Source organism: Aristolochia californica, unplaced genomic scaffold, assembly GCF_029961685.1.
Source record: "Aristolochia californica isolate CCGP_79_NKW_82.1479 unplaced genomic scaffold, dmAriCali1.0.hap1 SCAF_12, whole genome shotgun sequence".
NCBI lineage: Eukaryota > Viridiplantae > Streptophyta > Magnoliopsida > Piperales > Aristolochiaceae > Aristolochia > Aristolochia californica.
This window is the reverse complement of record NW_027181793.1, coordinates 28,093,618-28,115,693: the sequence shown is the minus strand read 5'-3', so window position 1 is coordinate 28,115,693 and position 22,076 is coordinate 28,093,618. Positions and strand designations below refer to the sequence as shown.

General features: G+C 39.8%; 5 protein-coding genes and 1 non-coding gene across 6 annotated transcripts; 2 read left to right on the top strand and 4 right to left on the bottom strand.

The window, feature by feature from the left end:
• Positions 1 to 1,888: 1,888 nt before the first annotated feature.
• On the bottom strand, positions 1,889 to 2,392 carry LOC137946824 (uncharacterized mitochondrial protein AtMg00810-like). The gene has a single exon (XM_068793118.1). The coding sequence runs from the start codon at positions 2,390 to 2,392 to the stop codon at positions 1,889 to 1,891; it is 504 nt and encodes a 167-aa protein (XP_068649219.1).
• A 1,728-nt stretch (positions 2,393 to 4,120) lies between these two features.
• On the top strand, positions 4,121 to 5,175 carry LOC137945206 (probable xyloglucan endotransglucosylase/hydrolase protein 23). Its single transcript, XM_068790985.1, has 3 exons — positions 4,121 to 4,399; positions 4,513 to 4,706; positions 4,797 to 5,175. The coding sequence occupies exons 1-3, from the start codon at positions 4,121 to 4,123 to the stop codon at positions 5,173 to 5,175; spliced, it is 852 nt and encodes a 283-aa protein (XP_068647086.1).
• Positions 5,176 to 12,024: 6,849 nt separating this feature from the next.
• Positions 12,025 to 13,282, top strand: LOC137947041 (xyloglucan endotransglucosylase protein 1-like). Its single transcript, XM_068793334.1, has 3 exons — positions 12,025 to 12,333; positions 12,439 to 12,632; positions 12,742 to 13,282. The coding sequence occupies exons 1-3, from the start codon at positions 12,049 to 12,051 to the stop codon at positions 13,136 to 13,138; spliced, it is 876 nt and encodes a 291-aa protein (XP_068649435.1). The 5' UTR covers positions 12,025 to 12,048; the 3' UTR covers positions 13,139 to 13,282.
• Positions 13,283 to 13,631: 349 nt separating this feature from the next.
• TRNAT-AGU (transfer RNA threonine (anticodon AGU)) lies at positions 13,632 to 13,705 on the bottom strand. Its single transcript has one exon. It is a non-coding gene; the product is annotated as a tRNA-Thr (tRNA).
• A 468-nt stretch (positions 13,706 to 14,173) lies between these two features.
• LOC137945198 (probable xyloglucan endotransglucosylase/hydrolase protein 23) lies at positions 14,174 to 15,393 on the bottom strand. The gene is made up of 3 exons (XM_068790975.1): positions 15,106 to 15,393; positions 14,787 to 14,980; positions 14,174 to 14,697 (listed from the first exon to the last, which is right to left on the bottom strand). Exons 1-3 carry the CDS (start codon positions 15,382 to 15,384, stop codon positions 14,319 to 14,321), a joined length of 852 nt encoding a protein of 283 aa, XP_068647076.1. The 5' UTR covers positions 15,385 to 15,393; the 3' UTR covers positions 14,174 to 14,318.
• Positions 15,394 to 17,807: 2,414 nt separating this feature from the next.
• Positions 17,808 to 18,957, bottom strand: LOC137945185 (probable xyloglucan endotransglucosylase/hydrolase protein 23). Its single transcript, XM_068790957.1, has 3 exons — positions 18,657 to 18,957; positions 18,350 to 18,543; positions 17,808 to 18,261 (listed from the first exon to the last, which is right to left on the bottom strand). The coding sequence occupies exons 1-3, from the start codon at positions 18,936 to 18,938 to the stop codon at positions 17,883 to 17,885; spliced, it is 855 nt and encodes a 284-aa protein (XP_068647058.1). The 5' UTR covers positions 18,939 to 18,957; the 3' UTR covers positions 17,808 to 17,882.
• Positions 18,958 to 22,076: the final 3,119 nt, after the last annotated feature.

Genomic DNA, 22,076 nt, shown 5'->3' with positions numbered 1-22,076 from the left:
GGGCTGTTGAAGATACTATTGAAGATACTGATTCTCAATCAATTAAGGCTAATTGATTGAGAATCAATTCAGGATCATTGCCCATTTAGGGCCTTCCTTTCAGGAGCCAATTAAGCTCCAATCATTTCTTTCCTATACAAATCATATCAATTGTAATCAAGTGTATATCTTTGTAATTGTTATAAATTAATGAGAAATCTCACCCCAGACAGTGTGGTGAATTATTTACACTAACCATGTCACTAGTTCTTAGTTCCATCGATTGTGTGTATCTCTCTATTATTGCCGAGTCCTTAGTTCCCATAAACGCATTCTGTGGATTTGATTCCTCGATTCCAAACTCCACTTTGACTCTATATGTCGTTCATTCCACGCATCAATAATTTGCTTTCATTCTTTTGCTTCACCTCTTCTTTTTGTAGTTTGCTATACCAGACAAAGCAGTTAGAGAAAGTAATGAAATTTTCTATTCACGGAAAGGGCCCGAAGATGATCTACCAAACTGAGGAGCTTCGTGATCGCTCACCACCTGGAGATGATGCCTGCACCAAATGGGTGTTGGAAAAAGATGGAAGGCTCACTCAGCCCAGACGAAATACAAAAGAACAATCCGAAGAACTGTAGCGCCGACGATGTTGAAACCGTCCTAAACGCCAGTGTCGATATATATCAAGGGTTTCTAACGCCACAGTAGATAGTTGGTGTTCTCGTCTTACACTAATTATTGAAAAAAGACTCAAGTACAGGGATGAAAATGTTGAATAAATTTCACAATCACAACACTAAAATTACTGTCCTGCACAGTTCTCGTACATAATACAAATAAATTTTTTTGACACATACATTATCATTGCACAATACATAAACAAGGTATTAAACAGAAACAATATATGAGAAAATAACCTCCTTTCTCGTTTGACAGCCTCTTGCTTCTTCCGCTCACATAGCGCACAACGACGCACTGTTACAGCAAGCCCAAGCCTGAGAAATCTGTTCTTCCAGCAACACCAACGACCAACAGCACTGGCAACGACGACCTACTACCCTCCCGGCAGTAGCTTCGCTTCTCATAACGGTGAGGAACCTCCTGTCTTCCAGCATCGGCGACACTCGAGCCTTCACGTTGCTTCTCACCGTAGCGTCTCTGGTGGGACCGAAGTTTCTCCTCTTCAGTACTCTTCCCCTACCTTCCTTTTCTCCTCTTTCTTTCACTCTATTTCAGCCCCGAATTTTTTCACTTTTCTGTTTTCTACTACTTCCTTATTTTTCCCTTACCTCACCTTATTTCAACCTTACTGAATCTCTCTCCCGACACATTATCTACATGTGGGCCCCCCAAATGGCTAGGGTTGATTTTCAACACTCCCCCTCAACACCAACTCTCACTAATGATACTATGCCGAGATGATCTCGAAAATTTTTGAACTTTCCTATACTCGAATTCTTAGTGAACAAGTCCGCAACTCGATCATCCGTCTTGATCTGTCTCATCTCAATTTCTTCTTACAGAACCTTTTCTCTGATAAAATGATAGTGCACTTCAATATGTTTAGTTCTAGCATAAAATACCGGATTCTCTGCCAAACGAATTGCCGACTGATTGTCATAATACAATGGGACTGCATACTTTACTGGTTGGTGTAGATTATTCATCAATTGTATCAACTAGGTACTCTCTTGAGTTGCCAGTGCTGCTGCTCGATACTCAGCTTTAGTGGTTGACAATGATACCGTCGGCTGTCTCTTGCTACACCAAGAAATTGTTCCAGACCCAAGCTTAAACACATACCCAGTTGTGGACCTCCTGGTGTCATGATCTCCTACATAGTCAGCATCACAGTAGCCAACTAACTTGCAGTCTTTACCTTTGTTGTACAAAAGACTATAGTCAAATTGTACTCTTCACATATTTTAAAATTCGACGAACTGCTTCCAAATGAGGCTTCTTTGGATCTTGCATGTACCGAATCATCACGCCAACTGCATAGGATATGTCTGGTTGAGTCAAGGTTAAGTAGATCAGACTACCTACCAATTGTCGATACATCGTCGCATCTTCAAAAAATTTTCCTTCATGTGCACACATTTTGGCATTTGGCTCCATCGGCGTTGAATTCAGCTTGCATTCAAGCATTCTAAACTTCTTCAACAGATCTTTGGCATATTTTTGTTGACATAGAAGTATTCTTTCTTGTGTGCAATCAACCACTAGACCAAGAAAATGCTTGAGCTGGCCAAGTTCTTTCATCTGGAAAAGAACTGATAGATTCTTCTTCGTCTGAAGAAGTTCTGCCTCATTATCACCAGTTAAGATCAAATCATCCACATACACTAACACAATAACTAGTTTTCCTTCATTGGCTTTGACAAACAAGTTGGTGACTTCTCCCATTTGTTTAGCTAAAGCAAATTTTCAAACTAGACAAGCTTACTGCTCACAACTCAAGATAGCTTCACAAAAACAAACAATGGTCCCTGACCGTTCCGCTCTAATACCAATTGTTGAATAAATTTCACAATCACAGCACTAAAATTATTGTTCTGCTCAGTTCTCGTACTGAATACAAATAAAAAAATTTGACATATATACATTCTCACTGCACAATACATAAACAAGGTATTAAACAGAAATAGTATATGAGAAAAGAACCTCCTTTCTGGTTTAACAACCTCTTGCTTCTTCCACTCACACAGCGCACAACGATGCACTGTTACAGCAAGCCCAAGCCCGAGAGATCTATTCTTCCAGCAATACCAGTGACCAACAACACCGGCAACGACGACCTGCTACCCTCCCAGCAACAACTTCGCTTCTCACAACGGTGAGGAGCCTCTTGTTTTCCGGCAACGGCGATGCTTGAGCCTTCACGCTGCTTCTCACCGCAGCATCTCTGGTGGGACCAAAGTTTCTCCTCTTCGGTGCCCTTCCTCTACCTTCCTTTTCTCCTCTTTCTTTCACTCTATTTCAGTCACGCATTATCCACATGTAGGCCCACACGGGCTGGGCCCCCCCAAATGCTGGGGTTGATTTTCAACCGAAAATGCTTGCAATCTTCCTTGCACGCTTGAAAACTACCTACCATTTAATGGATGAACCGCATTTAGTGAGAAACGCGGTTTCATTAGTTTCACACTAATTACAAACTTCAGATAAACTCAACGCCCATTAGTGGCAGAACTAGAAAAAAATTAAAAATTAGTCAATGCTCCATTCAAGTGATGAAGCATGCAATAGTAAAAGAAGTGCAATGGCACAAAAACAGGAGGAGATGTGACGTATAAACCCTATTAGTCTTCCCTAAACCTTAAGAGATTATTTATGTGATTAACGAATCTAATTCTAACCTACCAAGTTGAGTATCTCTGGTAGACAACCACAGTATATGCCAAAAGAATATCAGAGTGGAGCAGCTCGTGAATCAGAGGGAAACTTTACTGTAGTTTTTTTACAGAGGAAATGCATCAATTATCCACAGGAATTTTTTCAATGAGACAATTGATCAAAGAACCTCGACCAATTATTTTAATCTATTTCTACCTAATATTCGTTAAAAAGGTTTGAGACTTTCGTACACTTGAGACATACTTCTAAAATCGAAAAGTATAAGCGACAAGGAAACAGCTTCTCTTCCTTAAAAAACAGAGTTTTCACTCCACGTTGACCATCAAGAGGAAAGAAGAGATGGTTCCGTTCCATCCGATGGAACGCAGTTTTACATGTAGCCGTTGCTGGAAATTGCCAAGTGCCTAAGGAGCATTAAAATGTCAATCAATCAAGGTGCACCAGCAGTGTAAAGAGTCGGTGGGTAATAGAGCCATTATCTTAGAAGAAGAACCGGGCTCTTTCGTCACGCCACTGAACTACTACCAACAGATGGTCCACTACCATCTGCGTAGCCATCATTGGGAGCTCCAGTCTTTTCTTTTGAAAGATGAACCAGGAGCCTTATAACCTGTCGCCAACTCAAACGCGGAGACCAGCACTCAAAACCCGACGGAAGCTTCCAACAACAACTCCTTCCTGCCTCTATATAACGCCCGCGTCTCTCAAATCTTTGTCATCAGAAATCCAGTTCCGTGTCATCTACAGAAGTGGTCATCTCTTTCCCCTTCAGTTAATATGACTCCCCTTTCCTCCGATTCCTCTAGTGTTTTGCTGGCGTTGGTGTTTGCTGGCTCTTTGATGGCCGCCTCCGCTGGCAATTTCTACTCCGACTTTGACATCACCTGGGGTGAAGGCAGAGGAAAGATACTGAATAACGGAAAGTTGCTTACCCTGTCCCTTGACAAAGCTTCTGGCTCTGGTTTTCAGTCCAAGAAAGAGTATCTCTTAGGAAAGATCGATATGGAATTGAAGCTAGTCCCTGGCAATTCTGCAGGCACCGTCACTGCCTACTATGTAAGTATTTGCACGCCTCTCTGTGTTTATTTCACTCGAGCTAAGAAAGACTCCATTTTCCTTTAAAATGTCATAATCCTGAAGTCTCGTGATTTTGGTCCAAAATACGGCAGCTTTCATCGAAAGGGTCGACATGGGATGAGATTGATTTCGAATTCCTGGGAAATCTCAGTGGACAACCGTACACCGTACACACCAATGTGTTTGCGCAAGGAAAGGGAAACAGGGAGCAGCAGTTCCATCTCTGGTTCGATCCCACCGAGGAATTCCATACTTATTCCATCTTGTGGAACTCACAGCGCATCATGTAAGCCTCCTTCCCTTTTTCTTTATCATTACATATTCACCTCCAATTCCATGCATATGTTTCTCACAAGGTTATGCTTCTGTGCAACAGCTTCTCAGTCGATGGAACTCCCATTAGAGAATTCAAAAACGCAGAGTCGCTTGGCGTCCCCTTCCCCAAGAATCAGCCCATGAGGATTTACTCCAGCTTGTGGAACGCAGACGACTGGGCAACACAGGGTGGTCGTGTGAAAACAGATTGGAGTAAAGCACCCTTCACCACCTCCTACAGAAATTTCAATGCAAATGCATGCGTCTGGTCTTCGGGGGCCTCTTCTTGTGACTCGAAAAGCTCCTGGTTGACGGAAGAGCTGGACGAGAGGAACAAAAACAAATTGAAATGGGTGAGGGAAAACTACATGATCTACAACTACTGCACTGACACCCGGCGTTTCCCACAGGGCCTCCCTCCTGAGTGCCACCTATCTTAGGGAGATATACCATCTGTAATATGCATATTTGTTAGTATATGGTATTATATACCGATCAATAAAACCATTCTGCAGTTCAGAGAAATTATTGAAGGATGCCATGATTCTTTCAACTCTTAAAATATTTACTCAGGGGTGAGTGTAGTGGAACGACTTGGCTTAGTAAGCTTAAAGCAAAAACTAATTAACTGACGCTGTATGAACACGATAGTTTGCATTCCAGAATGGTAAAATCTTTGCAAGATTTAGAAAGATAACGAGATGGAAAACACAATGTGAGGATGACGTGGCTTCTTGATGATGTGGCGGGTGACACGTGGTTAAACTCTTTACGTGTTGATGTGAGGTGATTACATGGGTCAAAACTTATGTGTTACCTTTGAAAGTGCATACTAGGAACATCATTTCCTGCTGTACATTGATACAAGTACTACGATATATCTTTTTTATCAAATGGAATTACTGTCATTTACATTCGGCTGGTAGACCTAGAGGAAAACGGTTCAGATCGGCACAGTAGTCATAGACCATGTAATTCTTCTGCACCCATCTCAACAATTTCCGGTTGTTTGAATCGGACTCGTAGTTCAACCAGGAATTATCAGGCACTGAATCGGGAGATTTCGAGCCACAAGAAAACACACCAGAAGACCACACGCAGGCGTTAGCATTAAAGTTTCTGTAGGAGGGGATGAAGGGCGCATCATTCCAATCGGTTTTGACACGCCCACCCTGTGTTGCATAATTTTAATTTGGCTGAAATTTCATTAACATAAAATAAAAAATTATACAGTAACACAAAAAATCAAATCAGTAAATAAACACCTAAATTCAAATCAATATTATAATTAAATACAATAATTAGATTCAATTAACAAAAACCTTAAAAAATTACCCTCCTAAATCGGTTTATGAAATTCAAATTCGGGTTTGGAGGGTGAGTAGGGCTTCGGTTTTGAGAGAAGGGGCTACGAGAGAGTGAAATGATAGGGTATTAAGAGAGGGGGTGGCGAGAGGATGAACAGAGCGGAACAGAGGAGAAGAACGAGAGATGAGGCTGAGACGAAGAGAGAGCGGTTGAGAGGGGGGTGTTGAGGGCGAGGCCGAGGCCGAGCAGCGGTAGTAGGGCGGTGGTCGTGGCCGAGTGGCGGCAGCAGGAGCGAGGGTGAAAGGAGGAGAGGAGATAGATCGAGGAAAAAACATTAGAACGAAAAAAATATAAAGGAGGGCTTACGTGGAGTGAGTTGACGTGGCGAGAGATGATGGAACAAAGAAGGAAATTGATAATGTTGTGTCAGATGACATGTCAGATAAAGTGTAAAAATAATGACGTGGCAGCCCATGTGTTCAACTACCATACCGCACTAATGAGGTGTTGACACGTAAGCAGTCAAAACTTACGTATCGCCTTTGACTGTCCACATGTACCGTGGACAGGTAAAAGTTCAGTAGTTTTGCAAATAAGTTGAGGTCGTCGTTGTCATAAATAAGTTTTTTAAAACTAGTATTTTGGTAAAAAACCCAAATACAGACACACATATATATATATAGGGATGATCGGATACGAAACCCGGTTTCATGAAAAAAATACGAATCGATTATTCTGGCTGTCCCATCTTTGATCCACCACGGAGGCGAAAGGTTGCACTCCCCGCTCTGTGTTTTTTTTTTTTTTTTTTCTCTTTTCATTTCTCGCCTAATGGCTCGCCTAACCCATCGTTCTTCCCATTCCCGTACGCACGCCATTGCCATCACCCTCGCCTAACCCATCGCTCGTCCCTTTCCCGTACTCACGCCATTGCCATCACCCTCGCCTAAGCCCCGCAGCCTCGCCTTGCCTCATTCCCTTCCGCCGAGCCTCACCGTAGTCCTCTTCCTTGCCGTTACCACTCATTCCCAACGGCGCCTAATCCTTTCTTTGTTCTTTCATTACATTTTTCCTCTTCTATCAAAACTTCTCCCATAGTCTCCATCGATGTCGAGTTGCCATTCCATTGCAAGAATCAAACCAGGCATAATCAAATTTGCACCTTATCAATTTGTATATTTATTTTTATTTTTTGTAAAGCTCTGTTAGAGAACAGGAAGATTATTCGTCTAGCTTAAAATTTGATTTTGCTTTGTCTGCTTAGAATAATGTTAGTAGACAAACAATTATTCTAAGCAGACAAAGTAAAATCAAAATGTAAGCTAGCTGAATAATCTTCATGTTCTCTAACAGATCTTTGCAAAAATAAATAAATAAATAACTAAATAGATAAGGTGCAAGTTTGATTAAGCCCGATTCATACATACCTTGCAATTGAATGTCAACCAGACGACGATAGAGACTCTGAGAGAAGCTTTAGTGGAAGAGGAAAAACGTAATGAAATAGCCAAGAAAGGACTAGGCGCCTCTCGAAATGACTGGTGACGCCGAGGAAGAGGATGATAGTGATGCTTGATGGAAGGGGAGATTGGACGACGGTGAGGTGACGCGAGGCAAGGCTGCGGAGCTTAGGGACGGCAAGGCGATGGCGTGTGAATGGGAATGGGGTGAGCGATGGGTTAGGCAAGGGATTATTCGAAAGAAGAAGATAGGGAAAGAAAAGAGGAAGGGGAGGCGAACGGGAGCAACCTTTTGCCTCTCTCTCTCTCGCTCTCTCTCTTTGTATATATATATATACACATAACAGATCCGATACAAAAAACTATTTGGTGTGAAATATGCGAAACGACTGAGGTAGCAGTTGCTCGGATGGTTGAGATAGTTGTTGATCATGATCGGATAATTCTGATAGTGTTTTGCATGTTTTACACTAAATGACTTTTAGTATTGGATCAACTATATATAAAGAAAGAGAGAGAGAGAGAGAACGGGACACACACACATATATATATATATAGAATAACATCGATATGTTGTTAGAGTACTTACATTGTGTGTTTGAGTTCCATGAGATGGAGCAAATATGGAATGCTTTAGAGGGGTCGAACCACTAGTGAATTTGGATTTCTCTGTTCTCTCAAGGAAGGTGGATTGTGTGAGGTTGTCCACTAACGTTTCCAAGAAACTCGAAGTCGATTTCGTCCCATCTCAGTACTTGTGATGAAAGTTGCAACAAGCACAAGTAGATTTGTTAAATCATAAACTTGATCTATGATTCATGATCAAGCCCAACTTAAGGAAACTTCAAAATTAACTGATAAGTCAGTAGCTAAGTTTGTTTCCAAGAGATAAGAATGTTGAATTAGCAAAGAAGTTTGAAAATCTAGAAAATGAATGACAATGAATTTGCCATGTAATAGAGGTTTATGTGGTATGTATTTACTATATGTAAAATGATAACAAGAATATAGAATTGAATACAGAGAGAGTAATAGATGTTGTTCTTCTTCTTCCGTCTCTCGGTGAGAAAATTGAGAATTTTACAAAAATGTTAAAGAGAGAGAGAGAGAGAGAGAAAAAAAACGTCGTTTATTTTCCAACAATGGTATTAGAGCTTGGTTCCGTCGCCGTCACTGACGTCATTGCCCTCGTCGAACCTGAAGCTCAGTCTCTATTTTCTCTTTGCAGAACATAGGAAAAAATTTGTCCGTCGCCAGTTTCGTGCCACCGCGCATCCCCCCACTGTTGCAGTGGTCAGTTTCACGCCATCGTGCGCTCCCCAACTACCGTTGCCATAGAAGGTCCCAAAAATTTCATCCCGCGCTGTTAAAAACTGCATCACGGGGAAGAAGACAATGGTCTGGGTTGTCTTTTCATTCCAACCTAGTTCGGTTTAACTCGGTTCAATCCGGTCTAGTGTTTTGTCTCACTTAACGCGGTTTCGTTCCACCCAACCCGGTCTGGTTACGCTTAACCCAACTCCGGTTCAACCCGTTCTGCTCAATAGACAACGGTCTGGTTCGTCTTTTGGTTCTCACTCAACTTTGTTGGTTCGGTTGAATTCGGTGAGTTGCCTCAGCAATCTTCTTGTGGCCCGTGACAGCTCGTTTGACGTCCGATTGAGGTGATTTTGGAGGCGTTGGATTCGTATCATCGAGAGCTTTGATATGATAATGTGTAAACCTTGAAATAAATTACAAAAGTTTTCTTTATTGAGAAATATGTCAGACACCCCTCCAAGAAGGCTCTTCTTGGAGCACATGATGTCTGATACATCATTGAAAAAAGGCTTTAGTAAGCCAGAACGAGAGGATGAAAGGATGCTCTTACATAAGAGCAAAAGACAACTTTGAAGGATTCAAGAAAGAGAGATAAAAAAGGTTCTCTACCTCATCTATTGAAGATTAGATGATGGTCTCAAGTGCAACGTTCGCGAGAGAGGTGGAGAAGAAGTTGCAAACCTCTTACGAAAGAGTCGAGAAGGTGAAGAAGGTTTGTCTCCTAGAGGTGAGTTCGAATCCTTACATATGTAGGCATTTGAGACTAGTTCGGAGTAGTAGTTTGTTATGGTCTTGGGTTAAGTACCTATGTCTTCCGCTCCTAACAGACCAGTCTTTTGGGTGGTATTGGGTAGGTGCATAACATTTGGTATCAGAGCTAGCTCCTTCATCGCGCGTTTGAATCCCGGAGGGGGCGACCTTGACGGAGTAGGCCATCACACGTGCGGATGGGGCGACCTTGGCGGAGTGGGCCGTCGCAAGTGGGCCGTTGTAGACGTCGGCCCGTGAAGGAGGGGTGTGATGTTATGGTCCTGGGTTAAGTACCTATGTCTTTCGCTCCTAACAGGCCAGTCTTTAAGGTAGTATTGGCTAGGTGCATAACATAATTGTCTTTAAAGAAATGATAAAAAATTAAAAGGATGTGAGAAGAATATTGCAAGCTTATGCAGAAAAAACACAAAAGGAAGGAAAAAGTTTAGAAGATTCAGAAATCTATTTGGAGTTGAGGATCAAGTTTAAGAGTTAAGTACGTAGCTAAGTTGGTTTCCAAAAGATAAGGTCGTTGAGCTGGCAAAGATGTTTGAAGAACCAGAAAATGAATAGCAATGAATTTGCCATGTAACAGAGGTTTATGTGGTGTGTATTTACTCTTGATGTCTATAAATACCTCGGTAATTTATGTAAAATGATAAGAAGAAGATAAAATTGAATACAGATAGAGTTATAGATGATGTTCTTTCTTCTTCCGTCTCTCTGTGAGAAAATTCAGAAATTTATAAAGACTTTAAATAGAGATAAAAAGAGCGTCATTTATTTTCCAACAAGATTATCACTTTCTGTAAATTTTTCACAACGATGTTAAAAGTTAACGCTGTCGACTCAGATCATCGCTCACATAGTAAGCAGTGACCAGGTGGGACCATGTGGGCCGAGTGGCCTAGGGCAAGCTTCAGCTGCATATCTATCTTCCCATAGAGATTTTTCTTGGATTTGAAGCGGGAGCTAGAAGCCTTGTCAAGGGAAAGAGTCAGCATCTCGCCTCCGGTTATGATATTGGCAAGACCATCACCCCATATGATGTCGAAATCCTGATAGAAATTTCCGCCAGAGCCCAGAAATACAAAACTAGAAAGCAGCTCAAGAGGCGTCTTCAGTAACTAATGGCTATGGTGACAAATACGGTTTGAATGTGGACAGAAGAGGTGAGAAGAGAAAGATTGGACTGCTATAGAAGAGATGTGACGTCGAACAAATCTAATGCCGTTCCTGGAGACACAAGGAAAAACCCATGAAGGTGGGGTTTAAGTGTCTGATTGAACTGGGTGACGGGTCATGGAAGCCAGAACTTGGTGCCGCGTCAGTTGATTTGTAACAAGTTTCATCCTCTTTAATAGGACTAAAAGGTCGAACGAAGGCTACGCGTATCTCAAGCTTCTTTCATTCTCTGAAGCTCCCCAAGAGCAGAAACCCACTATAAAACGAGAGCCTGAGATTCCCTGTTACTACAGAATGACAGAAATATTATTGGCACGTATGGTTATTATATACTAAGTGGAGAGGCATGGAACTACCGTCACCTGCATTTGTTACATTTAATGAATCATATATTCAACCAAGGAAAGTTATTAATGAGTTGAAATGAATATCAATTATGAACACATGATAAGAAAAAAATGAATAACAAAATTGAATAAATATTTACTAATTAATTAGTGTTTTATCCAGCACCAAAGGTACCAGTGTTGAAATTGGCTGTCTGTCTTTAATATTCACGTTGCGCCTCTCTCTAACAGGTCGACCTTTTAACACAATTGGTTCCAATAACCGGGTACTGATTGAACGCATTTTAACCAACCGATCCCGTGTAGCTCCAGATAAAACAATTGCTCGAAATTAATATCCAGCTTCTTGAAACGTCGTTAGATTTCTAATATAAAGGATAGTTACTGTTGACCTTCGTGCTTAATATCTATATTTAAGCTATATTAACAGGGGCTGGGGGGAAATTTGTATCCGCGGATAGAGATAAGGATTAAGATCGCAAATGAGGATTTGATTTTTCTGTCTGGCAGTTGCCCATGCACGCTAGCTGTAGTGCCAAACACGCAATCCCTTGGCTGACAAAACTCTGCGTCGGTGAGCTACGCGTTTGAGTGGCCAGAGCGAATCCAAATCCATATCGCCATGAACAACCCCTCAAAAACAAAGAATCTGGAACTGAAATTTATTCTTTGCCAGCTATGGTAACGAAAGCAGTCAAGCGAGACTAGGCCCACCCTTCCTACCGCCAAACCCACCAAACGAGGGGAAAAACGTCGAGATTTCTTTTTAACAGCACCAACAACTTCTATTAGAACATCTAACAAACACCTTCATTGGGAGATTTACTATTTCCCTTCCCTCTCTAATCATTCCTCCCTCGTGTATATAAGTACCATTGCTTGCTCCCCCTCCATCATTTTATAACTCAGCTCTGGTTCTCTCCCTACTTTCTTATCAGTAAAAATGGTGGATTCCTTTGTCTCCGTTCCTACTTCTGCCGTGCTTCTGCTGCTGCTGGCGAGCTCTAACTTGATTTTAGCTTCTGCTGTTAACTTCTACCAAGATTTTGATATCACATGGGGTGATGGTCGTGGTAAGATTCTAAGCCGTGGACAACTGCTTTCTCTCTCCCTTGACAAGAACTCTGGCTCAGGGTTCATGTCTAAAAGCGAGTATCTTTACGGGAAGATTGACATGCAACTAAAGCTAGTACCCGGCAATTCTGCTGGAACAGTTACGGCCTATTATGTAAGTTTACTGCATTACTATAAATGTTATCGTTGTTTCGTGAGCATGGTATGATTTTCCTTCTTTTCAAATCTCATGTTGCTTGTCTTCGTATTCACACAACAGCTTTCTTCAGAAGGGCCGACTTGGGACGAGATTGATTACGAATTCCTCGGAAATGTTAGCGGACAACCCTATACTCTCCACACTAACGTCTTTACGCAAGGAAAGGGTAATAGAGAGGAGCAGTTTCATCTGTGGTTCGACCCCACGAAGAATTTTCACACCTATTCCATCCTGTGGAACCCAAAACACATAATGTAAGACCCTAGCTAAAGGCTGAAGATGTTGATCTTAACTCTTTACTTGCCCTAGTGCATATTCTGCTTAATTTAGTGTTCACATTTTGCTTTCTTTTCTTTCATTCAGCTTCTATGTGGATAACATTCCCATCAGGGTCTTTAGAAACATGGAGAACAAGGGCGTCAACTTCCCCACCAGCCAACCCATGAGAATCCACTCCAGCCTATGGAACGCAGATGATTGGGCAACACAGGGTGGGCGCGTAAAAACGGATTGGAGCAATGCACCTTTCACCGCTTGGTACAGAAACTTCAACGCGAATGCCTGCGTGTGGTCTTCTGGTAAATCCTCTTGTGCTTCAAAGTCTCCACAATCACAGTCGGATGCATGGATGACCCAAGAGCTGGACGCAACCAGCGATAGGTGGTTGAGATGGGTGAGAAAGAATTACAGGGTATACAACTACTGCTCTGACGTGAAGCGCTTCGTCCAGAGTTTCCCACCTGAATGCAAATTCCGGTAGTTCTTGGGAATGATGGCAGTATTGATGTACTTCTGTTCCTCGGTGCAAAATAAGAGGCCCGCCGCCTGCGTTCATTCAATATTGTATTATTTGTTGCTGTTAGATTATTGCTGCTCTCCATATGAATAAATTTTTCGTTAGGTGTGGATTCATGCTTTCGTATTAAAAATGTCTTTTAGAAATAATTTCCATGGGATAATCGTCATTCCTATCCATTCAATTGCGAGAAACCAATCATATTTACAGTAAACACGCTTGAGTAATCGAATGGAACGGATGTGTTCCGAATTCTGGACGAGATGGAAGAGAAGTGGGGAGCGAAAACCTTCATAAAATGTAATGTAAAATGGCTCGAAATTATAATGGTTGGTTAGAAGACAGGAGGGTGTAAAAAACAAAGAAGTGAAAGTTTTCAACATCAATGGAAGAGAGACAACATATGAAAATGAAAGAGGAATTATGTCAACAAGGTTAGAAGACAATAAAAATTTATTGCTTTCATTGAGATTTGAACTCAAGACCTCCCGCTTACTAAACGGGTGCTCTAACCAACTGAGCTATGAAAGCAGACGAACTTGCGAAGTAATATTACAAACTAGCCCCTTGACTAAATGCTAAAACAAGCAGTAAAAATAATAACAATACTTCCTTAGTTCTGTAGGGCTACAGGAGGATTGAGTCAAATTACAGAGGTTTTTGAAAACACAAACCTGCACCCATAAAAACCCCCATAACCTGAAAATCTAACTCCATCTCCACATCTTCACTCCAAGCCCATTCATCATCGTCCAGATTCGAGGAAACCCGTGCCCGATCCTGCTCCATTCCTGATCCATGGAATGAAACCTGAAACACAAACCCAGGGCTTTTTGTTCGGATCAATTCAAATTCTCCATAAAACCCAATTTGGTGCCCACCCCTAATCTCATATTCACAACAGCAAACCCAATTTATTTATTTTAAACAAGTTAACTGTCATTATATCAGTTAAAAGAGACAAGTGGAAACCCACAAATACTCTCTAATTTGCCTTTCTCAATTTTATTGGAAATAAATTTGACAGAAACAAAATGAATAAAGAATCAAACAATACATCGGACTAGAGCACGATGCAAAACAATTGAAAATTACAAAAAATTTATATACAGAGATGCAGATGGGCAGATGATCTCCTTTCTCTTTAAGATAGCTGGCACTCGGGAGGAAGACCTTGGGGGAAACGCTGGGTGTCAGTGCAGTAGTTGTAGATCATGTAGTTTTCTTGAACCCATTTCAGCTTGTTTTGGTTAGTCTCGTCCAGCTCTTCCATCAACCACGAACTTTTTGGGTCGCAAGAAGAGGCCCCTGAAGACTTGATGCAAGCATTGGCATTGAATTTTCTGTAGGAGGCGGTGAAGGGTGCGTTACTCCAATCTGTCTTCACGCGCCCACCCTGTGTTGCCCAGTCGTCCGCGTTCCACAAGCTGGAGTAAATCCTCATGGGCTGGTTCTTGGGGAAGGGGACGCCAAGAGACTCTGCGTTTTTGAATTCTCTAAGGGGAGTTCCATCGACTGAGAAGCTGTTGCAGAGAAGCAGAACCTTGTGAGAAACATATACATGGAATTGGAGGTGAATATGTAATGATAAAGAAATAATAAGGAGGCTTACATAATGCGCCGTGAGTTCCACAAGATGGAGTAAGTATGGAAGTCTTCGGTGGGGTCGAACCAGAGATGGAACTGCTGCTCCCTGTTTCCCTTTCCTTGCGCAAAAACATTGGTGTGAATAGTGTAAGGTTGCCCGCTGAGGTTACCCAGGAATTCGAAATCAATCTCGTCCCATGTCGATCCTTTCGATGAAAGCTGTAATATTTGGACCAAAATCATAAGACTTGAGGATTGTGACAACTTAAGACATTTTTAGCGGAAAAATACTCGTTGAATTGAAAGCGAGAGAGAGAGAGAGAGAGAGAGAGGCAAACACTAACATAGTAAGCAGTCACAGTGCCTGCAGAATTGCCCGGGACAAGCTTCAACTGCATATCAATCTTTCCGAAGAGATACTCGTTCTTGGACCGAAAACCGGAGCCAGAGGCCTTGTCAAGAGACAGAGTGAGCAAATCTCCGTCGTTTAGTATCTTGCCTCTGCCGTCACCCCAGGTGATGTCAAAGTCGGAGTGGAAATTGCCGGCGGAGGCAGCCATCAAAGAGCCAGCAAACACCAACGCGAGTAAAAGATTAAGGGCATTGGAGGAAAAGGGAGCCATGACTGATGGGGGAAGAGATGAGTGGTGTAGCCGTGTAGAATATGCAGAGCAGGGTTTGTGATGAAAATGATTTAGCATTTGGGTGCCTTAAATAGAGGGAGGAAGGACTTGTTGGAAGCTTCGGTCGTGTTTCTGGATATCCGTTCCTGAGCTGGAGACAGATTGCACTGCAGATGCTCCGAAGCGTGTAAAAGTGCCGCTGATTCCATTGAAAAATAAGCGAACGCGGTTTCTGCCAGTCCACTGCAGTTTGTGGGAGTGGCGTGACAACAGAGCTCTCTCTGCTTTTACCTACGTATACAGTTAGCTAATAAATGAAAGCGAATTTTCCTAAAATACCTATTTAAAATAAATTATTTTTAAAAATACTGAAGTCATCAAAATATTTTTAAAACTACCTGTCAAATGCCTATGTGTGCAGTCAAAAGTAACACATAAGCTTTGACTGCTTATGTGTCGCCATGTCATCAGTGCAGTAAACATAGATTGACACAACGTCATCTGCCATGTCATTATTTTACCACGTCATTTATTATATAAACTGACACGTCATTAAATAAAAATTAAATAATCCTCACCATATTCCACCATAGGCATTGCTTTTCAAAATAAGTTATTTTAAATGCCTTATGTGTCCCCTCTCATCTTTCTCCTCTCCTCTCTTCTCACCCCTGTTCGGCCTCGGCCTCCTCTCTTGTCCTCTCGCCCCCTCTCCTCTCAGCCTCTCGCCACCACTCAGCCTCGACCTCTTCTGGCCTTGCCCTCTCTCCTCTTGTTGTCGTCGCTTGGCCACAACCTCCTCTCCTCTCCTCTCCTCTTGCCCCCTCTCCTCTCGCCCCCTCACCGCAGCTCAGCCTCGGCCTCCTCTCCTCTCCCCTCTCGCATTGCCTGCTGCAGCCACTCGGCCTCGCCCTCTCTCCTCTCGCTGTCGTCGCTCAACCTCGGCCTCCTCTCCTATCCTCTCCTCTCCTCTCTTCTCCCCCCCTCTCCTCTCCCTTTTCGCAGTGCCTACTGTCATCACTCCCCACCACTCGGCCTCAGCCTCGACCTCGCCCTTAACGCCCCCCCTCTCAATTAAAAAATTAAAAAATATTTTAAATCAATAATAAAATGTGTTAAATTAGTAAGAGTAAGATTTTTTATTAATTAAATATTTATTTTTATTTTTAATTATTTTAAATATAAGGTAATAATAAATTTGTAAAAAACGTATTGATAAACTTGATTTTTAAACTCAAAACTAAAATTTTCAAAAAATTTTATTAAAATAATTTTTAAATTGATAATAAAAAGGTGTTAAAATGGTAAGAGTAAGATTTTTTATAACTTATTATTTTAAATATAAGGTAATAAAAAGTGTACCGGCACATTTATTTTTTAAACTCAAGTAAAATTTTGATATTTTTTCAATTAATAAATATTTTTAATTGATAAAAAAGGTGTTGTAAGATTTTTAATTAACTAATATATATTTTTAATAATTTATTATTTTTTAAATAATGTGATAAAAATTATACAAATAAATTATATTTTTAAACTCTAAAATAATTTTTAGGCTTCGAGACATAAAATTTATTACTTTTCCCAAAGATAAATGTCCAATATTGTAGATATTAGGTAATAAAAAATGTATCTGATTTTTTTTTTTAAATTATTCAATTTTTTTATTTATTTAATGACGTGTCAGCTTATATGGCAGATAGCGTGGTAAAATAATGATGTGGCAGACGACGTGTCGATCTATGTTTACTGTATTGATGACATAGTGACACATAAGCAGTCAAAGCTTACGGGTCACTTTTGACTGCACACATAGGTATTTGATGGGTCAAAGTTAGATAGTTTTAGAAATATTTTGATGACGTTTTTTAAAAATAATTTATTTTAAATAAGTATTTTAGGAAAATTCCCTAAATGAAAATTTGACCGGATTCGGTAAAATCAGTAATTATTACGAGGAGACACACAGAGCAAGCTAGTTTTGACGGAAGAAACGCCGGGCCAATACAAATTTCTGTGGTTTTATTTCACTCGGTCATGTTCAGCACTTTGAATTTGGATTTTTTTTTTTCTGGATGGAGCTCTTGGATTCATTTATATCTTTCAAGTAATTGGAATTCCTGGTCTTCGGAAGGGTTGAAGATGAAGCCGCCGCGGATGTTCAACGAACGTAGAAGTTATGAATTGGACTTTGGAGGCCTTCGGCTATCTATATTTCCAATAAAGGCTGTGGGTGTTCGGAAATGTCGTAAAACAGGGGCAAGTTCGAGACCTTCTTGAACATATTTTCTCATGTCTGATCAATAAAAAAAAAAAAAAAAGACTGAAACTTTGTTCTAAGCAAACGAATCATAGAATCTATCAATATTATTATAAGGAACAAATGTTTTGTTGAATACAATGAGAATGATAAAAGAATCCGAACATGTTAAAAATCTTGGTAACAATCGACAAATGAATATAGACACTAACGTATGCTAAATGAACATTATTTCCCTCTAAGATAGCTGACACTCAGGAGGAAGGCCTTGTGGGAAACGCTGGGTGTCCGTGCAGTAGTTGTAGATCATGTAGTTTTCCTGCACCCATTTCAATTTGTTCTGGTTCGTCTCGTCCAGCTTTTCCGTCAACCAGGAGCTTTTCGAGTCACAAGAAGTGCCACCGGAAGAGCTGACGCATGCTTTAGCATTGAAATTTCTGTAGGAGGCGGTGAAGGGTGCGTTACTCCAATCTGTTTTCACACGCCCACCCTGTGTTGCCCAGTCGTCCGCGTTCCACAAGCTGGAGTAAATCCTCATAGGCTGGTTCTTGGGGAAGGAGACGCCAAGCGACTCTGCGTTTTTGAATTCTCTAATGGGAGTTCCGTCGACTGAGAATCTGTTGCAGAGATGCAAAACCTTGTGAGAAACATATGCATGGAATTGGAGGTGAATATGTAATGATAAAGAAATGGGAGGAGGCTTACATGATTCGCTGTGAGTTCCACAAGATGGAGTAAGTGTGGAAGTCTTCGGTGGGATCGAACCAGAGATGGAACTGCTGCTCCCTGTTTCCCTTCCCTTGCGAAAACACATTGGTGTGCAGGGTATAAGGTTGCCCACTAAGGTTACCCAGGAATTCGAAATCAATCTCGTCCCATGTCGACCCTTTCGATGAAAGCTGCGATATTTGGACAAAAATCAAAACGTTTCTGTATAATAGTTTATCTACGGAAAAGTAAAGATATACGCTGAAGTGAAAGAAACATAAAAAAACATGCTAGTTATACTTACATAGTAGGCAGTGACAGTGCCTGCAGAATTGCCAGGGACAAGCTTCAATTGCATATCAATCTTTCCGAAGAGATACTCCTTCTTGGACTGAAAACCGGAACCAGAGGCCTTGTCAAGAGAGAGGGTAAGCAATTCTCCGTTGTTAAGTATCTTTCCCCTGCCATCACCCCAGGTGATGTCAAAGTCGGAGTAGAAATTGCCAGCAGAGGAGGCAACCATCAAAGAGCCGGCAAATACCAAAGTCAGCAAAAGACTAAAAGCATTCGAGAAAGGGGAAGCCATGAGTAGAGTATTGAGGAACGAGAGATGGTTAGTGTAGATGATGCGGAACTGGATATCAGATGAAAAGATTGGAGAGAAGGTTGCTTTATATACACTGGGGCAGGAACTCGGAAGAACTGGTGGAAGCTTCCTCTCTCGTGTTTTAATGGTCTCCGTGTCTGAGTTGGTGACAGATTATGAAGTATTATTTCAGCTGACGACAGATTTTACCAAAAGTAAATTGTAAGCGCATGGGTGGTTGAGTCGTGGCTCTTTTTCAATTTCTTTTTGGCTAACTTTTCTGGCCACCGAGTCACGCAAGTGACGGTCTCTGCAAAATGCTGGACCTCCGTCGGCGTCATTGTCATTTCCCTGCTGCTTCGGGTAAAAAAACTGAAAATTAGGAGAACTGAGTGAGATACAACTGTCAACACGTATTGAACGGACTTCCACAACTCACTGGCTTTCCTTTCATACGGGTCCAATTTATCTCTGTTTAAACGGTATTTAACCGAGAGACTCAGCGAGTCTCGCCCTCCATTCAACTATATTAACAATTTCGGCTCACCCGATAGCTCGTCACAATACCGATTAATGCGTCCACTTAATGTCGGTTGCAGCCAGTAAGAAATCCCGTGCTTGATGACAGTGCATCTCGTACATGAATTCGTAGGAGCTTATTTACTAAGCACACTTTGTTTAGACTGACACAGGGGTTTTCACTATCTATTATGGACATTAATATAGCTAAAAATATTATTATAAAAATTAGTTACTCGTCATTTAGAAAAATAATACTTGTATAGGCAAATTTTATTTGAATAAATTGCTATAAATAATAGTTTTCTAAATTTTATATTAATATAAAATAAGTTTATGTTTCCCATTAATTCATTGTTAATAAAACTTTAATAATTTGTGTGGTGATAATTATTGATGTACATTATATATTGATTATATACTAGTTACAACATTATTATTTAATACTATATATTATCTATTAATTATACTTTTTTATTATTTTATTTTTTTATAACTTATAAAACTAATTAATTAAGTTTAATTTAGACTTTAATTTGGTTAGTGTAAGTAATTAGGTTAATGGAATATGACCTTATATGTATCTTATTAATCAAGCACTCAAGTTAATGTATGTAATTGTATAATCTATGACACAATTACATTGATTTAATTAACTATTTATAACTTAGTGACTAATTAAGTGTAACCTAGTGGCTTATAGTCAATGTAATTTGAATTTTTTTAAAAAAAATCACTTATTTGTATGTTATGTTTTAAGTAATCTAAATAACTTTATTTAAATTTGTACATTTTATTAAATTTATAAGTAATTTTGAAAACATCTCAAGGGTATCTTATTAGTTTTAAACATAGTTGTTGGAGGAATTCAAATTTTATTTAATAATTTAAAATTTAAAATATTTTTTATTACTTTCTTTTTTAAATTTAAAATTAATAAGTTGATAATTAATAAAAAAATACTTAATTAAAATTTAATACTGTTAATAAAAATATTATCACGTATAAATAAAAATCCAATTATAAAAATTAATTTATCTTAATTTTAAAATAATGATACATGTATGAACAAAGTTTATATTAATAAAATGATATAACAATTAGTATTTAAATTTGTTATCTAAAAATAATTTTATTTCTTAATAAGTTATTATTAATGAAAATTTAGTCATTTATATGGTGATATTAATTTATGCATATTGCATATTGGTTATATACTTATTACAGTACTCAATAATATACATTATATCTATTAATTATTTTGTTTTTATCACTTATACATTTCTATAACTCGTGCAACTATATCAATCGTTTGTGGTTTAGAATTTAATTTGGTTAGTGTAGGTAATTAGGTTAATGTGACATGAACTTATGTGTATCTTATTAGTCAAGTAGTTAAGTTAATGTAAATAATTAAGTAAATTCAATTATGTAATTAGGTTATTATTTAGTTATGTCTATCTTAGTGATTGTTGTGTTATCTAGTGGTTAATTAGGTGTAAATAAGAGATTAATTACGTTAATTTTGGGTTAGAGGGGTTTTGGTATCGCTTTGTTTATGTTCTTGAATTGAACAATATTGACTAACTTTACTCGTCCTCTTGTTTGCTTTAAACTGGAATTTGGATAGGGCGACAGCCGTTCTTGGTAATTAAATGCGATTCATTCGTATGAAAAAAGGAACTACACTCACATCTTTGTTGATTAATTGGTGAGAACACCAACTCAATTCCTTGCTTTATGGTTCTGGCAAACTGAAACTTAGAAAGTAGCCTTCATACCTACATTGCAATTAGGACTTTCCCAATGACGCTGCTAGTGTAAATTCGTAAAATCTTTCTTTCATTCTCATCTTATTTCTTACAGTTATATCTCTATTTATATACATAGTATTACAGTTACTCCTAACCCGTCTTTTGGATCATCTCTGAGGTCGTAGCTACAGAGGACTTCTTCCTTTGTTTTTACGGATCTCGAAGACCGTTCCAAAGGAAAAAGTCATCTGGAAAAACTCACGCCAATAGTCCACCTCAAGTTGGTGCGTATATATATTTGATGCCCAACTTGCCAAGTGAGTTGTAGAAGTTCTTACTGCATACTGCTTTTGTAAGTATGTCTGCCAACTAGCCTTCAGATTTAACAAATGGAAATCGAATTATCTTTTCCTCAAGGTTTTGCTTGATGAAGTGTCGATCTACTTCCACATGTTTAGTCCGATCATGCTGAACCGGGTTATGTGAAATATCAATAGCCGCCTTATTATCGCATAATAAGTTCATCTCATAGTTTGGGCCAAAGCTAATTTTGGTTAATAATCTCTGAAGCCAAAAAATCTCACAAAGACCCTTATCTATCCCGCGAAACTCAGCTTCAGCACTTGATAACGCTACTACCTTCTATTTCTTACTTCTCCAGGTAATTAGGTTTCCTCCAACAAACGTAAAATAGCCTCAGATGGATCTTCTATGTGAAATATTTCCTGCCCAGTCAGCATCTGTATAACCTTCAACCCTTAGGTGATAGTTTTTTGAGAACATAAGTCCTTTCCCAGGGGAGGACTTTAGGTATCGAAGAATTTGATTCACTGCATTCATATGATCTTCACTAGGACAATGCATG

Bases quoted from the DNA above. Each gene is read 5' to 3' on its own strand.
- LOC137946824 (XM_068793118.1), bottom strand. From the start codon at position 2,392: ATGGGAGAAGTCACCAACTTGTTTGTCAAAGCCAATGAAGGAAAACTA.
- LOC137947041 (XM_068793334.1), top strand. From the start codon at position 12,049: ATGGTGGATTCCTTTGTCTCCGTTCCTACTTCTGCCGTGCTTCTGCTG. The intron at 12,334-12,438 runs GTAAGTTTACTG...TTCACACAACAG, and splicing joins GAACAGTTACGGCCTATTAT to CTTTCTTCAGAAGGGCCGAC. The intron at 12,633-12,741 runs GTAAGACCCTAG...TCTTTCATTCAG, and splicing joins TGGAACCCAAAACACATAAT to CTTCTATGTGGATAACATTC.
- LOC137945206 (XM_068790985.1), top strand. From the start codon at position 4,121: ATGACTCCCCTTTCCTCCGATTCCTCTAGTGTTTTGCTGGCGTTGGTG. The intron at 4,400-4,512 runs GTAAGTATTTGC...AAAATACGGCAG, and splicing joins GCACCGTCACTGCCTACTAT to CTTTCATCGAAAGGGTCGAC. The intron at 4,707-4,796 runs GTAAGCCTCCTT...TCTGTGCAACAG, and splicing joins TGGAACTCACAGCGCATCAT to CTTCTCAGTCGATGGAACTC.
- LOC137945198 (XM_068790975.1), bottom strand. From the start codon at position 15,384: ATGGCTCCCTTTTCCTCCAATGCCCTTAATCTTTTACTCGCGTTGGTG. The intron at 14,981-15,105 runs GTTAGTGTTTGC...CAAATATTACAG, and splicing joins GCACTGTGACTGCTTACTAT to CTTTCATCGAAAGGATCGAC. The intron at 14,698-14,786 runs GTAAGCCTCCTT...TCTCTGCAACAG, and splicing joins TGGAACTCACGGCGCATTAT to CTTCTCAGTCGATGGAACTC.
- LOC137945185 (XM_068790957.1), bottom strand. From the start codon at position 18,938: ATGGCTTCCCCTTTCTCGAATGCTTTTAGTCTTTTGCTGACTTTGGTA. The intron at 18,544-18,656 runs GTAAGTATAACT...CAAATATCGCAG, and splicing joins GCACTGTCACTGCCTACTAT to CTTTCATCGAAAGGGTCGAC. The intron at 18,262-18,349 runs GTAAGCCTCCTC...TCTCTGCAACAG, and splicing joins TGGAACTCACAGCGAATCAT to ATTCTCAGTCGACGGAACTC.